Source organism: Peromyscus leucopus, chromosome 19 (assembly GCF_004664715.2).
Source record: "Peromyscus leucopus breed LL Stock chromosome 19, UCI_PerLeu_2.1, whole genome shotgun sequence".
NCBI classification, from domain to species: domain Eukaryota; kingdom Metazoa; phylum Chordata; class Mammalia; order Rodentia; family Cricetidae; genus Peromyscus; species Peromyscus leucopus.
Genome location: NC_051079.1, coordinates 26,483,025 through 26,499,380, shown reverse-complemented (window position 1 = coordinate 26,499,380; position 16,356 = coordinate 26,483,025). Strand labels below are relative to the sequence as shown.

The following is a 16,356-nucleotide window of genomic DNA, read 5'->3' as shown; positions in this document are numbered from 1 at the left end:
TTTAAAGCTTTAAGTACATCATAATAAAGGGTTAGATTTTAATGGGACCAGACATCTCTCTTTGTATCCAAAGCAATGAAAATATAAAACAGAAAAGGCAAATGGGGGTCATTTTTTTACTGACAAATCTGATATTAGGGAATATGTTCACATATTTAGGAAAATGTGATTCTTACACTGACTTCTAGAACTGAACCCAAGCAAGGGATTCTTAAGATATTGGCAGGCATAGAGTAGAATATGGGTTCTGGATGGAGAATTTGATTCAAGAAAAAGAGAAGAAACAGATGGCTTATGCATGCCCTATTTACCCTTCCAAATTCTGCTGTCAGGAAGCAAAGTTTTTTCCTAAGAAGGAGTGCAGGATCAGGTGCATGTGGGCTTGAAATATCAACTTATTACAGCTCCTTCAAAATGGAAAAGAGAGGGGGAAGGGGAATCTCTTGTCTTTGAGAATTGGCAAATTCATTATTTTTCTCATTGTCATGACAAAATACCTGATCAAAACCAAGTTAAGATGGAGGAGGGTCTATTTTGGCTCAAGTTTGGGGATATAGTCGACCTTGGTGGTGAGGGCCTGGTAGCAGAAGCATGAGGGGGTGGCTCCCATTTCATCCACGATGCAGAAGCAGAGACAAATGCCAGTTCTCCTGTCTTCTCCTTCATTCCTTTTTACTAAAGCTCCTTCCTACTCTGGTCCGTGCAACGGTGCTCACATTCTTCCCTCCGTGGTTAATGCAGGCAAAAAACCCATGCCCATTAAATAAATGAATAAGAATTTAAACACCACTGCTACTACTACTACTACTACTACTACTACTACTACTACTAATACTACTACTAAGACAGACAGACAGACAGACAGACAGACACACACACACACACACACACACACACACACACACGAGATTTAACCCAGAACTTTGGGTATACTAGTCATGTGCACTACCCCTGAGCATATTATACCCCAGCCCTACTTTAAATTTTAATCGATAATACCTGATATGTAATTATTTAAATTTATTACTTTTGTTCATTAATGGCATGGAACAGTTGAACATCTTCCATATTTACAATTCCACATGGAGTCATTTGTTCGTATTTCTGGAAGCCCGAGCATTTATCTTATACATTTTTATGATTTCTTCATATAATAAAAAGTATCTTTCATTTTCTTTTCTGTGAAAATTTTGACAGTCCAACTGCCTTTTTATGTTAGTATTATATAGAACGAGTCTATATGATCATATCTAGTCTTTGTGCTTTGATTTACTGCCTGCAAGCTTAGGAATTTCTTCTCCTAAAAGGTGCTTAATAGATAAGCATTTTTGCTTTATTCTATTTCTTTCAAGTATAATTTATTTTTATCTCCTTAATCAAGTGCTGTTCATGGAGTTTTGGGCATGGTGTGGGTAAGAACTCTTGTCTCCCTTCATATCTACAGGCTTTCTCACATCAGGTAAGCAAATAGAAAGGCCTAGAACTTGGAAAGAAATACAAAATCAAGTGACTTTGGTTTTCTTAATTTGAAAGGAAAAGATATTTTCCCGTTATGATTAGTGGGCTAAAATATGATTTATCTTAAAATTAAAATAAGAAATTTCAGTATAAACTTTCATAATGTAAGAGGGAAAATGTCAACCTACTTTTAATGAATGCAAATATACTCAGAAAAGAGTGAACTCACATGTCCTATATAAAATTTGTTAAATTTAAAATTAAATTTTAAGCTGATTAAATATCAGGTAGATTCATTTTAATGTAAATTGATTTTTGAAACTTGTTAAATTTCTATTATTTGGAGTCTCAGTCACAATCAGGATTTCACTGGAGATGAGAAGATAAAAAACAGTTAATAAGGACGATAGGAAAGGGAAAGAGAACGATAATAGAAGCAAAAAGGAAGAGGAGGAACAGAAAATAATCAATAAGGAAGAGTAAGGGTGATTGAAAGAAGATGAATTAAAGAGTTGGAAGGATGAGGGATAAGAAGGAGGAGAAAACTGGCATGGTGGCACACTCCTTTAATCCCAGCACTCCAGAGGCAGAGGCAGTTGGGTCTCTGAATTCAAGGCCAGCCTGGTCTGCAGAGTGAGTTCCAGGACAGCCAGGGCTACACAGAGGGACCTGTCTTGGGGGCGGAGGGGAGGAGAAAGAGAATCAGAAACTGATTCAGAATCATTCAGAATAGGGTCAAGTGCCATAGTGTGAACTTGTGAAGACAAAAAGAAAGAAAAGAAAAATTGGCTCACATTTTATAAGTGCTTCCTCTGCGCCCAGCGCTTTTCTAGGCTCTTCTTGGATATTAGTTCATTTAGTGTGATCTTTCTTGATGTACAGTGAGACGTTAGTGTCAACATTTACCTTGTTGGTATTGTTAGCACAACCATTATTTACTATTGGTGTTGTTATTGTGTGTGGATGTACATGATTGGGGGCACACATATCACGACACTTATGTGGGGATCACAGGACAATGCTGTTTCTCCTTCCACCTTTTCCTGCTGGGCCATCTGGCTGGCCCTCAACCTTGTCAATAACTCTAATACTCGTAAGAAGCAGGCTCAACCCAGCACTTGTGGGAATTAGTCACATTGCTATTCAAGTACCTACAAAACTAGGAACAACAACATGTGGACTCCTTCTTGGAAAAACAAAGAGCAAAATCTTGCACCCTCTGCTTTTCGTGTGAATTCTGGAAGGTGGAACTCTAGGGCCAACTCAGTTGGCCTCCTGTGCTTCATGGTTTCTAAGTTCCTGATGCAACAAGGCCCCTGGGACACAGGCCTAATGCACTATGTTCCTTCTATGAAATGTCAAGTCTGCATTTATTGCAGTAATTATCCACTGCACATATACAGACTGAGCATTGATTTGGAGATCACACACTGTAATCTATCTGGTATATCCACTGGGCCAAATAACACTATCAATTTTTCACAATGTTTTAAAGCCAAATTTGCTGCTTAGATACTTAAAGGTGTCTTGCATTCTGATAAATAGTTGACTCCATATGTTAGGACAGTCAATAATGTTCTTCTAATGGAAGAGATGAAAAAAACGAAAATGTGCAGCTTTATTGTAATTAAAAAAAAACTCAGCTGACGATGTAGCTTGGCAGTAGGAGGTTTGTCTAGCAGGCTTGAGGCCATGAGTTCAATGTTTACTGCTGCACGAAGAAAAGGAAATACAAATTAAGTCATCATTGTTTGCTTATTATGATTTCAAAAATGAGAAAAAGTGATTATATGTAGTGCTGTGCAAGATGCAGAAATTTTCAACATGTTGGTACATGTACACTGCATTTATAGGACTAATCTTTAAGTGTGCATATGTTTATATGTGCGCATGTACATGTATGTGTAAGTGTGTTTGTGTGTATGTGTGTGTATGGTTTTATTTATTTCCCTTTTTTGGAACTAATTTTGAAAGAATAATTAGACTAATGTGCCAAATAGAGTCAGAATATTTTCACTGTAGTAAAAATTTAAGACTTTCAATTTCTATTACCAGAGGTCTGACTAAATAAAATAAAGTATTGCTATATCACAGACTACTACACATAACTTGAAGGATTTACATATATGTGGGAAGAAAGCAAATAGTAGAAAACAAGAGTAGTACTATTTTTTAAACCTTTTTTAAAATGTATTTTCTGCCTCCTGATGCTCCCTACTAGGCAAAGAGAACTCAGTCACACCATTAGCTTTTCTGCAGTGCTGTATTCACTACCCTGTGAAACTGTGGTGACTTACTTAATTGGAAAGATTTTTGAGACAAAGTTTCACTGTGTCGCCTTGGCTGGCCTGAAATTTGCTGTGTAGACCATGTTAACCTAGTGCTTACAGAGATACACCTGCCTCTGCCTTCTGAGTCCTGGGATTAAGGGTGTGCACCACCACACCCAGCATTTATAACTGGAAAACTGAGGAAGAATAAATAATTAATAGCTGTCTCATCTCTGTCTCTTTTCATCCTTGAAACTGGAATGGGAATAGTCACTCATTTCTCTTCGTCCTCACTGTCTTCGGTGCCCGATACTATGATGACTCCAAGGCTCACTTAGTGGTCACTTTTAGCATTTACGCTAGTCTATGTTTAACTCATCTTTATCATTACTAAAAAGAATTCGTTTGACTTTTATGTTATTCTTTTATCACACCTGTTAGTAATTCAGAATTCTGGACAAGGGAGAAGACTGCTATTTAGCAGGTCTTCTTTGACCATGCAGGTATATATGCCTTGAAAATTGAACGGAAAAACACAGTTAGATTCCTAATGGCACCTTTCTACTTCACTCACTACTTCTGTAAATTCTAGACTTCCATTTAACTTATTTAAAAAGAAAAGCTTGTGTTACTTTTAGAACCAACAGATGGAAATCAATATTGATATTTCATTCTGAATACAAGGAGAAATGAAATGTAATAGCAAAATACTCCAATGTTAGTAAGTCTCTATATATTATATTGTTTATGGATCTCAGGGCATTAAAAAAAATTGGTGCTGTCATTCACTCCTAGCTGCCTTGGATCTTGTGATACATGGTAATAAAAGAATGAATCTATTTCGTCATTGACTAGTTGTGTGACATGGGAAAGCTGTTCTCCTTCCTCTTAAGTTTTGGTTGGGAGCCTAACCTTTAGCAGCCGAGCCATCTCCCCAGCCTTCCCCTCCCCTTTGGGCCTCAGTTTCTTTATTATTAAGGAAGTGTCCTTCAGATACTTTCTAATGTCCAAAGGCTGATGCTTAGTGCACACCCAGTGAATAGCAGCTGTTATCAGATTGCTAAGCATCTTCTTGCTCTTTTCTTGGGAGCCTCATTCCTAAGCACAGCACTTTAGCTCATGGCTGGTGGGACCATGAATGCTTCAGAATTGGGAATCTGAACTACAAGGTGACTTTCATGAATCACTAGAGCCAAGGAATCATATATATTTGGAATCTGTGAAAAAAGGAAGAGAGAAATGTAGAGAAGAATGAAATATATATAATTGGGGAAGATAAACTTAAAGAAAATAATTCTGGCTTTTGAATTACTAGTTTTGGTCATTTTGGAAATCTAGCCTCATTCCCATCCTTAGTTTCAAGACAATCACATGTCCTAATTATAAATCATCCTTTTCGGCTTAACCTAAATGGAATTGGTTTCCTTGTCATCTAAGAATCTACCCTACAATATACACCTCTGTCCGTAGAAATGATCCTGTCTTGCCCATTGATCCTGCCATTCTAGAACTATTGGTGAAATTATTATGGCCACTCCACGTAGTTAAAAGGATATTTATTTAGTGGCGTAACTCACAAATTAAGGATAGGTAGGTCGCAGGGTCTGGGGAAGGTGTATTTCAGTCCAGCAGTGTTCTCTGGAGCTCTGCTTGGTCCACCTCCACCGTTCAGCATCCCGGCACCGAGCCAGCCCGGCGCCTCCCCTGGCCCCACCTTGTAGGTTTTTACAGTTGCCAGAGTCTCAATGGGAGGTTGGAACTTCCAGATCCAAGCTGGAATGGCTACCCACTACATAGAACTGTACAAAACAAAATACCTGTGATTTTAATTTTACCCAATTGGTGCTTAGTGTGTATAAGAACTTGGTTGCCACCCTATGGTCACCCAAGGTGAGATTTAGCTCTGCCTTCCTATTCTAAATACCACATGCAAGCATGTGCACCACTCATCAATGCTCTAGAATGACCCTGCCAGATGTTCAAGTTGGGTTGTCATCCTGCTGCACCTCTGTGAAAGGTGTGACAGAAAGATAGGGGTTTCTAAGACCCAAGGTTCCTGAGAAATTGTCCCGAGGCCTAAAAGGGATGAAGAAAGAGATCTGGAGAGCAATTGTATCAGAGAAGCAACGTAAGCTTTGTCTGGATGGTGAATGCTGTTAGCCATTGAGAATGGAATAAGCCTACGGGCTTGGGAATGCAATTCTTTTTTGAAAGACTGGTTTGTGAGAGAAAATGCTATCAGTAATTTAAAGAGGAAATCATCTCAAGCTCTGAGCCAGATGGTTTTGCAATTGAAATTTTTTTTTTAACTTGCAAACGGTTGCCTTGATCTTCGCTGTCAAATTTATTATTTGATAAGCAATTTACTTTTCTTAAAGTAAAATCAGTTCCTTGGGTACCAAGTTCTACCTTTCAGCTAAGATGTAAAATTAGAGCACTCTCTCCTCAATGTTAAGCCAGATGATATTAAAACTAAGAAGGTATTTTAATTTTGAGGCTCTTTTTTTCACACGTGTGTCAGTCTTGGGCTCAAGTGGAACCCCACCTCGTTATTCTGGATAAATAAACAAAGATAAACCCCTCTGGCTTTTTCCTGTTTTTATTGTGAATGTCTGTTCCTGTTTTTCATCATTTAACTATAAACAGAACTAAAATATACTATTAGCTACTAAAAATGAATTTGTTTTCAGATAGAGGGATGTGATTATTGTAGAGGAAGATGCATAAAGTTCATTAACAGCCTTGCAAACTTCCTCTGCAGAATACACAAAGGTTTACAAAGTACAGGTGCAGAATTTATCACTGAAAACACATGGTACTTTTTATTTCTGGTAGCAAAAATCTAGACATAACCCAGACATTAATAAAGGAAAATCTGAATACACTAAGATCTGAATTTTTATGGGACTTGAGGAAGTCTCTGTGTTATTTTCAGTTAAAAACTCTATGGAAAAACAGTATTTTTTATTTTTTTATTTTTACTTAAAATGAAAACAACTTAGCCTGCGTGTGATATGTGCAGATGCAGACACGGAGGGAAAATGTGCAAACAGTTTACACTGGTTGTCTGTGTAATGGTTTTTCTTTTTAAAACATGATTACACTTGATCATGGGCAGCATGCTTGTGGTCACTGAAGGACAGCCTGTGGGAGTCAGTGCTCTCCTCTTAGGGTGTGGTACTGGGGAACTGAACTCAGGTTCTCAGGTTTGGCAACAGGCACATTTATTGGCTGAGTCATCTAATGAATCTCTGATGTTCTTAAATGTACCTCTGGATTGCTTGGTTTATTTAAAAAGAACATGTGTGACTCCCATAATAGAAGTTCAATATCACATAAAATCAGTGTAACACAGTAGAAGCAAAACCTAAAAATGGGAGCTATGTAATGAATCCTCCCACATACTTACACATCCGTTGTTAACTTCTTTCAGCTCTTCTCTGGTTGATGTTTACAGGAACTGCTTGTCACCTTTGTGGCTAGAGAGCTGCATGTCATACGACAGTTTTGTAACAATGAAATACTGAGCTTTGTTTTTCACTATCTCACATCTTCGTTTACCTTTCTCCATTTTTAATTCCCCATTTCTTTATGCAAATAGAGACTACATCATGGAATTAAATCTTCTAGTACCTCTTAAAGAAGCTTAAGGGAAAGAAAAAAAAAGCTGCAAGCCTGGAAGGTTGTTTCAGGTAAAAGATTTTCAGGGTTTCACATTTCAGTAGCTCCAAAGTGATCCCCACAGATCAGCCTCAGGAGCAACCGGAAACGAAGAAAAATTTTACCTAACTAGTATAACAATGGAGTTGTTGTGTACCAAAGGCAGGATAGCACCACATTCATTTGCTATAGTGCACTTAATAACAAAAGGTGCTTGCGCGCGCATGTGTATGTGTGTGTGTGTGTGTGTGTGTGTGTTTCACAAGTGCATGTTCACACACTTATGCCTGAGCAAAAGGGGATATCTTAGCTGCAAGCTGCATTGTGTCATGGCAGTCAGCCGTCAAGTTAATCAGGGGAAATAATGCGATCATTTCTACCCGGGGAGGAAACACGTGAAAATGAGATTAAATAGGGCTAGGAGTGACCGACTTGCCGTTTCCTAAGGAAGTTTCCACTTTCCTGCCCTGATATCGTTATAGTTTTCTGTTTATCTGGTTTTTTTTGTTTTGTTTTTACTTGTTCTAATACATGTCTTGGTGTTTCAATGGATCTAAAAATTTAGGTTTAACACAAAAATTGAATTTATGTTTGGTCAGTTACATTTGTACTTTAGGGCTGCTTTAAATTTAAAAAAAAAAAAATCATTATCATGAGATCCCAGGACTCAGTCTTATCTAGGAGTCTAACAGCCAGCAGCCAAGCTCTAGACACTCACTGGGAAATCTCATCCTTTAGAGTGAAGATTCATTGTGATTTCTTTCTTTCTTTCTTTCTTTCTTTCTTTCTTTCTTTCTTTCTTTCTTTCTCTCTTTCTCTCTCTCTCTCTCTCTCTCTCTCTCTCTCTCTCTCTCTCTCTCTTCCTTCCTTCCTTCCTTTCTTTCTTTCTTCTTTCTTTCCTCCCTCCCTCCTCTGTTCCTCCTTCCCCCATCCTTCCTTCCTTCTTTCTTTCTTTTTTCGAAACAGGGCCTAAGTATGTAATTGACTGTCCTGGAACTCGCTCTTGAGGCTGGCCTCAAGCTCACAGAGATCTGCTTGCCTCTGCTTCCTGAGAGCTGAGATTAAAGGCCACTGTGCCCAGCCTAATTGCAAGTATTACTGCCGTGGTTCTCAACCTTCCTAATGCTACAACCCTTTAATGCAGTTCCTCATGTTGTGGTGACCCCAAACCATAAAATTAAGCTACTTCATAACTGTAATTTTGCTACTGTTTTGAGTCATAATGTACATATCTGATATACAGAACATATGAGACACCCCCCAGAGGGGTCATGACCCACAGATTGAGAACTGCTATCTTTTTTTTTTTTTTTTTTTTGTTTTTCGAGACAGGGTTTCTCTGTGTAGCTTTGCGCCTTTCCTGGAACTCACTTGGTAGACCAGGCTGGCCTCGAACTCACAGAGATCCGCCTGGCTCTGCCTCCCGAGTGCTGGGATTAAAGGCGTGCGCCACCACCGCCCGGCGAGAACTGCTATCTTAATGGGTAAATTCTCACTCTATGTAGGAGACCTTTACAAAGTAGCCTTAAAGGGACTCATCCCAACTTGTCCTTTACTGCCTGTATGAGTCTAGGCGAGTTTAAGATGTTCTGGTTCTGCTTTTCACCCGTTTATAGAAGTCACTGCAGGCCTCGGTAACTTACGCTCTTGTACTATTCTTACTCTTGTAGTTCAATACATTCGAATGTGAAGGTGACTTCAAGTCCAGGGTGTTCTCAATCACTGATCAATAAGGTGAAACAGCTGTAAACAGATTGATCATTTAACTATTTACTTGGAGAATTGGTTTTTATTCCTGATAGAAATAAAGAAAGTGCTATGGGACTTTTTTGTCCAAGGCTGAGCAGAGATGTGAGTAAATTTTTTAAATTTGTGTTTATTATTGTACGTGTGTGTGTGTGTGTGTGTGTGTGTGTGTGTGCCACAGGTCATGTATGAAAGTCAGAGGATAATTCTTGAGAGTCAATTCTCTTTTTCCATAGTGGATCCCAGGGACTGAACTCAGATCACAAGTGGTTGATTGTACCTGCTGAGTCATCTCACTGTACCTGCTGAGTCATCTCATTGTACCTGCTGAGTCATCTCACTGCACCTCCTGAGTCATCTCACTGCACCTGCTGAGTCATCTCACTGTACCTGCTGAGTCATCTCACTGTACCTGCTGAGTCATCTCACTGTACCTGCTGAGTCATCTCATTGTACCTGCTGAGTCCTCTTACAATACCTGCTGAGTCATCTCACTGCACCTGCTGAGTCATCTCACTGCACCTGCTGAGTCATCTCACTATACCTGCTAAGTCATCTCACTGTACCTGCTGAGTCATCTCACTGTACCTACTGAGTCATCTCACTGTACCTACTGAGTCATCTCACTGTACCTGCTGAGTCATCTCACACTGGTTAGGTTTTGTTGTTGCTGCTGCTGCTGCTGTTTTAAGACAAGATTTGTCTATGTATCCCTAGCTGTCCTGGAATTCACTCTGTAGACCAGGCTAGCCTCAAACCACCTGCCTCTGCCTCCCAATGCTGGGATTAAAGGTGTGCACCGCTTTTGATGAATAAGCCTCAGCCCCACCTAAAGGTTCTAAGAAAAAGAGGTAAGGAAAAGGATTGTTGATACTAATAACTATTTATTGAGCACATAATGTGGCCAAAATTGTGATTAAACCTTTTGAAGACGATCTTAATAAAAATCTTCCCCACAGATATAAGGCCTGCACTAAAGAGCTCATGGCTTTGGGGGTGAGGAGACTAAGACTGGAAAACTGGGAGCAGTGTCTTGCTAGGCCCCATCAAGTTACAGAGAAATGTGGTGTTACTAACACGCTTAGTCCCTCCAAAGCCCAGTCAGCGGCTGCAGTCCTTGTAGAAGCCTTGGAGGGGTTATTAATGACTTTAAAAGGGAGCTAAACAAACTACATGCTCACTCCTTCTCTCAAGGTTCCCCTCTCTTGTCACAATTAACATTCTGGGCTAGAAAACTCATTTCTGGTGGGGGCCTCTCCTGTGCATTGCGGGGTGCTGAGCAGTGCCCTCGTTCTCTGCCCACGAAAAGCCACTGCACTCTGGCCTTCAAGTACCAAGAAGACCAAGATGTCTCCTGACATAAACTGATGTCCCCCAGGGTAAAACTCCTCCACACTGAGAAATGCCATATCTAAAGCCTACGTTCATCAAAATTTAACTTCAAAAGGATAAACTAATCTACCTGTTACCGAATATGTGGCAGCCTGGACTGAACTCACCCAGGAGAGTAGCTGTTAAGTACTCTACAGCCAACAAAAGTTCATTTGTGGGGGCAGTGTGTGTGTGTGCACCCACCTCATTATATGGCTTCCAAATTGTAGTGAGGTGCAAGGGTTAAACAAATAAATAAGATGGCTGGGGAAGGGGTCTCTAGTGATTAAAACTGATTTGCTGCAGTTCCTATCAGATTGAAATTGCAAAGTGGGAAGTGACCGCCAGCCCCTTGGCTATGAAGTGCATCGATTATATCCTCGTTTGTTTGCCTCAGTGATAAACATCAAAACCAGGGTGACAGCCAGATGCTTTCAGCAGTAGTAGCTGATGATCCACAGTGTCCCGTCTTCTCCTACTCTTCTACTTAGAAATGACCACCATTGCTTTCACACCACCGTTTCCATTTATTAGCAATAACAGAGGAAATACCAATAGCACCAATTAAAAATGAATCCACATGACGTGTTTTATCCTTACAGCTGTAATAACTAGTAACTAACACGAATTGGAAAGCACTTCATAAATTTAAAAAGTGCTGTACATATACATTATAGTTATCATCATTAATAAATTAGCCCGATTCTCCTAGTTCAAAAGGCACGTAAGGTCAGTTACATGGGCTTCAGTGGGGCAAAATGATCACAACCTACAATGTAGCAATGGTTCACATGTGTTGTCAACAAGTTTTACCCCATGCAATCCTGCAGAGCTGAAGTTACACACCCTTCAAAATATGGGAGAATGAAGCTAAAAGACAAGACAGTTTTTTTTTTTTAGATTTTATGCCTTTTAAAACAGACTCCTACCTCTTTTATATTAACTTTTAAATAGATAATATAATTAATCAAACTTCTAAGTTGTACACAACAAACTTAAAATGTCTTATTTATGGTAACAGTAAATTTTATTACTTTCTATGAGCTGATATTCCGGATAGCATTTCAAAGCAATCTGCAAATTCAAAGAGGTCAGATTGGTACAATTTTGTGCTTGCATACCCTCAGGGACTTTCTTCGGTATTCATTCCAGAACTGTTACTAGAAAAAAAGCAGCTTTATCCATTCCCTTGCCAGCAGGAATCTTGGCAAGAGACAGCCCTTGGCTGACCATAAATAAAATTCCTTGAATCACCAGCATCTTGATTTAAGAAAGAAATTTTACTGTGTCTTTCATACACAAAAGCTGATTAACAATGGTTTAAAAAAAACACTATTTCACTTTTCCACAGGTGTACAAAAGGAAATATAATGGGCTTACATTCAACAATAAAGCTTAAAGTTCACTCTAGGTAATAGTTGCATTAACATTCACATACACAAGCACAGAGTAAGTATATCTCAGGAGTCTTATAATAGCATACAGCATACATATGGGAGATTGATTCAGGTAACATCATAGGTGTTAGTAAGGTTAGCAATTCAGAGTGTTATAGAAAAGGAAAACTAAACAAGGCGAAGGTGTAGGCTAGCACACCAAGACAATCACAGGATCAGAGGAATGAAAAATCTGCTCACTGTATGTATGAGAAAACGATATTTTTCTTCAGTTTCTGGGTCTTGATATAGTGGGTTAGAGAAGGTTGTGTAATCAAAGTGCACATCATTTTTTTCTTAGAAAAGAGAAAGAGAAAGGTCCTTTTATTTAGTAATTAATACATGCAAGAGGCAGCCCCAGAGTGACCTGAAAGAGTAAAGCTGTGATTGGCAGGTGGCCGGTATAGTATAATACAGATGTTCCAGGCAATTCTCTTAAAGCACTTCTGTAGCAGCAATGGTCATTTTAAATGGCTGTAGACTGGATTCTCTTTTGAGGGGAGTTGGGGGAATTGTATTCATATTTCTTTAAAGATTTATAGCTATAGACTTTCTCTTTTTTAATAAATCTATCAAACAACAAACAGCATAAAGTGAGGTGTTGGGTTTTTTTTCTTTTGCTTTTGCATATGTGTTGTTGGAAAAGGATGTGTCCTTTTCATAAACATTGTGTGCAAAAGAATTTTTAATAGCGTGAGCACAAGGACATGTATAGGAAACACATCAGATCTGCTTCTGTTGCCCTGGCTGACTCTCTCTGTCAGACACTTGAACTTCTGGCTTGTGTGCACAAAGCAGGTTTCCAGTATAGTGGTACTACAGCCAACAGACTTGAGGGACCCCTAAAGCTTCGTCAGTGGGGGTGGTTTTGCCAGCTAGAAGATGACCACCACACCTCAAGTTAAGAAATTGAGAAAGTCTGGTCCCTTTCAGTTTCACATTTCCCCCTCCCAATGTCTCTGTATCTTTGTTTCCCAGCCCTTCGTGAATCAACTAGTCTAACCTGGACCACCCCAACCAATATCAGGCTCTTGAACACTCATGGTAGCTACACATACCCAGTGACCGCAAACACCCAAGCTGCTCAACCTGAATACCTTTCAGCCTGCCCTGCAAATGTCATCAAGATGCCTGAAGCACAGGGCAGAGAGTCCAACTCTCACTGGCGGGGCTGGGAAGGCTCTCCTTTGCGGCGGAGGAGAAAGGAAACTTGGGTCTGCTTTTTAGGTTCTGAAAACAAGCCAGAGCGGAGAGAAAGAGTTAACACCAGACTTAGGAAAGCTTTTTTTTTTTTTTTAAAGACAAAACCTGTTAAATGTGATCAAGACAGACACAGGGAACTTTCTGCAGATTTCTGAGGTCTCTAAGAGGGCTCATGTCATAGGAGAAAGGAGCAGGGAGTTGCTACATGGGAGAGATTTGCCATTATTACAAAAATTGGCTAAGTGGCTTGTTTCCGTTAGGTGGCCTCACTGGTCACTGTTGTCGGTGGTACTGTTCCCTTTCTCTTTTTTCTCCTGGGTCTTGTTACCCTTCTTCTTTTTCTTCTTTTTCTTGGTCTCCTCCTTTTTGCCGAAGGTTATAAAGTCGCTTTTGTCAATTTGGTTGTTAGCAGACTCCTGCCGGATGGAGATGATTGCAGGAGATCCTGGGATAATGAATTTGTCTGGCAACTCACCGGGACCGGACTGTTTGGGGTTGCCTGGTCCGTATTTAAAGGTCCAGCTGTTGCTGTTGACCCCAGCACCCACTGGAGGGGACACCTCTCCTGCCTCAGGTTCTGAAAGACAAAACACCACACATCAACAACAGTGAATGTATGCCTTCCCTTACGACACACACAAGTGGGACAAACTGCCCTCAAGCCTGAGGGGGAAGCCAGTGTCTGGAAACAATTAGCAGGGCAGATTTTCTTACCACAAGGCCCACAAATCTAGTTTTCTAACGACATGTTTTAACTCTTTGTGAAGAATTTCCTAAGTAAGACAGCTGTGGTAGCTTGCCTGGGAATAAGACAGGAAGTATACAGGCTTAATGCAGAAAATGCTACTTTCAGTGTATGGATTATTATCATTCATTTTCACAATTTTTTGTTTTGTTTTGTTTTGTCTTGTCTTGTTTTGTTTTGTTTTTGGAGACAGGATTTCTCTGTGCAGCCCTGGCTGTCCTAGAACTAACTCTGTAGGACCAGGATGACCTTAGACTCAGAGAACCACCTGCCTCTGCCTCCTGAGTGCTGAGATTAAAGGCGTGTGCCACCACCGCCTAGCTAATTTTCACTCTTAATTCTGCCGAACTACAGATGAACTGTTTAAACTAATTACTCGTCTTAATTCTATGAACAGAACAGAAGAAGTGAGATGGGAAGAAATGGGGTACAGAAACTACTCCATAATAGAAGAGGATGGATTCCTGTTGTATGCTGAATCAATTTGTTTGGATGAAATATTGCAAGTCGATTTCATTTCCAAACTAAGCCTCCTTCCCCAGAGTGGTCACAGGCTATATACCAAGGCATATGCGAAGTACTGTGGAACTAAAAAGAAGAAAATTATTCATTTTATTGGAGAAGGTTATATGGGGTTCTAGAGGTAAAGTGACATCAGCACTGAGCCCACAGACGATTGTGTAGCCACAGGGGGCTCCAGCGCAAAGCTTCTCCAAGGGTCAACCAAGTTGGAAGATACTCCATAAGATGTCATAGTGACTTTAGAAGGGAAGCCATAGCTGGAGAGGGAGAGTGGTGGTCTACCTGAAAAAGTGACCCAAGGGCCAGAACACTGGAACCTTTTGACACCACAAGAGGGTTTGCTCATCTGGCTCTGCTTTTTGGTAAACTCACAGAAAGTTCAGTCAAACAACTTGCTATGTTCATTTGCATCTTAGGATTGTGTCATTCACGTCTGTTATTTCCATGTCTTGCTTCCTACAATTTCTCTGGTGTCCCTGAGCACTACTGTTTTGAACATTGCCTACACCAAGTTCTCTAGACTATTTCCCAAACCAAGGGTCACATTTCGATTCCTATCCTATCAAAACCCTCAGAAACATTCGTCACTTCCTTCTTGAAACAGTGACTCAGGAGTTCTTTGTCATACAGGAGAAGAGTAAACCCCACAGGATCTTAGTGTGGGACTAGACTCTTGTAACAATGACGGCTCAAAATGAGAGAAAACAGCTTGACAGCGTGTGCATTCCATATATACATAGAAACGCCAAGGGAATGGACCGTTCCTAAAGAAATGGTTTTAAATTGGATTTCATAGGATTCAATGAAGAACAATGAATTCTAGACAAGTGATAAGACAAAGGAATGAACTTGTTAGTCCCCAAGGACAGCAGCTTAAATGGCAGATGGCAACTGGTTGGTACAGGTTGTTACTATAGATTCAAGTCCAAGCCTAGTGCAAAGTTAGCTGTCCTCTAATGGTTATTATTTGTTCTCCCTAGTGTGTGTACGAACCTTTTTTGTTTGCTTTTGCAAATCTGTGTTACACTTTTAGAAAAGCAAAACAGGAGTCAGAGATTTCCTTTTCCTCTTGCCTTCCATATTTCCTAGAGATGTCACCAGGCACGGCAGTTGGCATTCTCTTGACCTTTCTTTTTGCCATTAACCAGCTTCTTTTGCACAGTCCTCCTCACCCATATGTGTGAGGGATTTGGCCTGCAACTCTCTTTATTATCCCTACACCCTCCTTTCAGTGTTTCAGCCCTGTTTGAGGGCATAAATGGCCATCTAGATAAGATAATAAGTTGAACATGGTGGCATATGCCTATAATCCCAACATTCAGAAAGCTGAAGCAGAAGGTTGGAGAAGTTCAAAGACAGCCTGGGCTACATAACAAGTTCAAGGACAGCCTTGAGCCATCTCAAAAATAAAATATAAACCTATAAATAAGTACACTAATGAGATATAGATTTGTTTTTAAAGTTCCTGTCCCTCTGTGTTATAATCTCCTATATCCAACTACCTCTCTGATGCCTCTAATAGCAAATTTCATAGAAATTACAAACTGAAGAAATGTGAAATCAAATTTTTGATTCCTTATAGTCCTATCTAAATCTTTCCAGTCCCATCACATGAGAGATCTCATTGGTCTTGTTGTTCAAGCCAGGAAGTGCAGTGCTATCCTTTGTTTTTCTTTATTGTTCACTCTGTTGACAACACATTGCCAAGACTTACTATTTATGCCTCCTAAGTATATCTGACTCTGTTTTCTCCCCATGTTCATTCTTTTCAGGACATCATAACCTCCTCTACAGACCAGAGCGATAGCTTCTTCTCCCCTTGCTTTACTGCTTCCTCTTGGCCTCTCTCTAGTCGCCCACATAGTAGCCAAATTATCCTGATTCTTTAAAGTCCTCCAGTTTTAAAAATGGAAGTAAAATTCTTTAAAATAGAAATCAGATGAGA

At 39.9% G+C, this 16,356-nt stretch overlaps 1 protein-coding gene across 5 annotated transcripts in view; it reads right to left on the bottom strand.

The window, feature by feature from the left end:
• Window positions 1–11,012: 11,012 nt before the first annotated feature.
• Window positions 11,013–16,356, bottom strand: part of LOC114686155 (protocadherin alpha-7) — a 206,055-nt gene continuing 200,711 nt past the window's right edge. For 4 of the 5 annotated variants that reach the window (XM_037197097.1, XM_037197094.1, XM_037197096.1 and 1 more), the window contains exon 4: window positions 11,013–13,721. In XM_037197097.1, the coding sequence (XP_037052992.1) occupies window positions 13,411–13,721 (311 nt within the window). In that variant the 3' untranslated portion in view covers window positions 11,013–13,410. The remainder of the gene's footprint in view (window positions 13,722–16,356) is intronic. The other variant, XM_037197098.1, reaches the window with a different exon arrangement.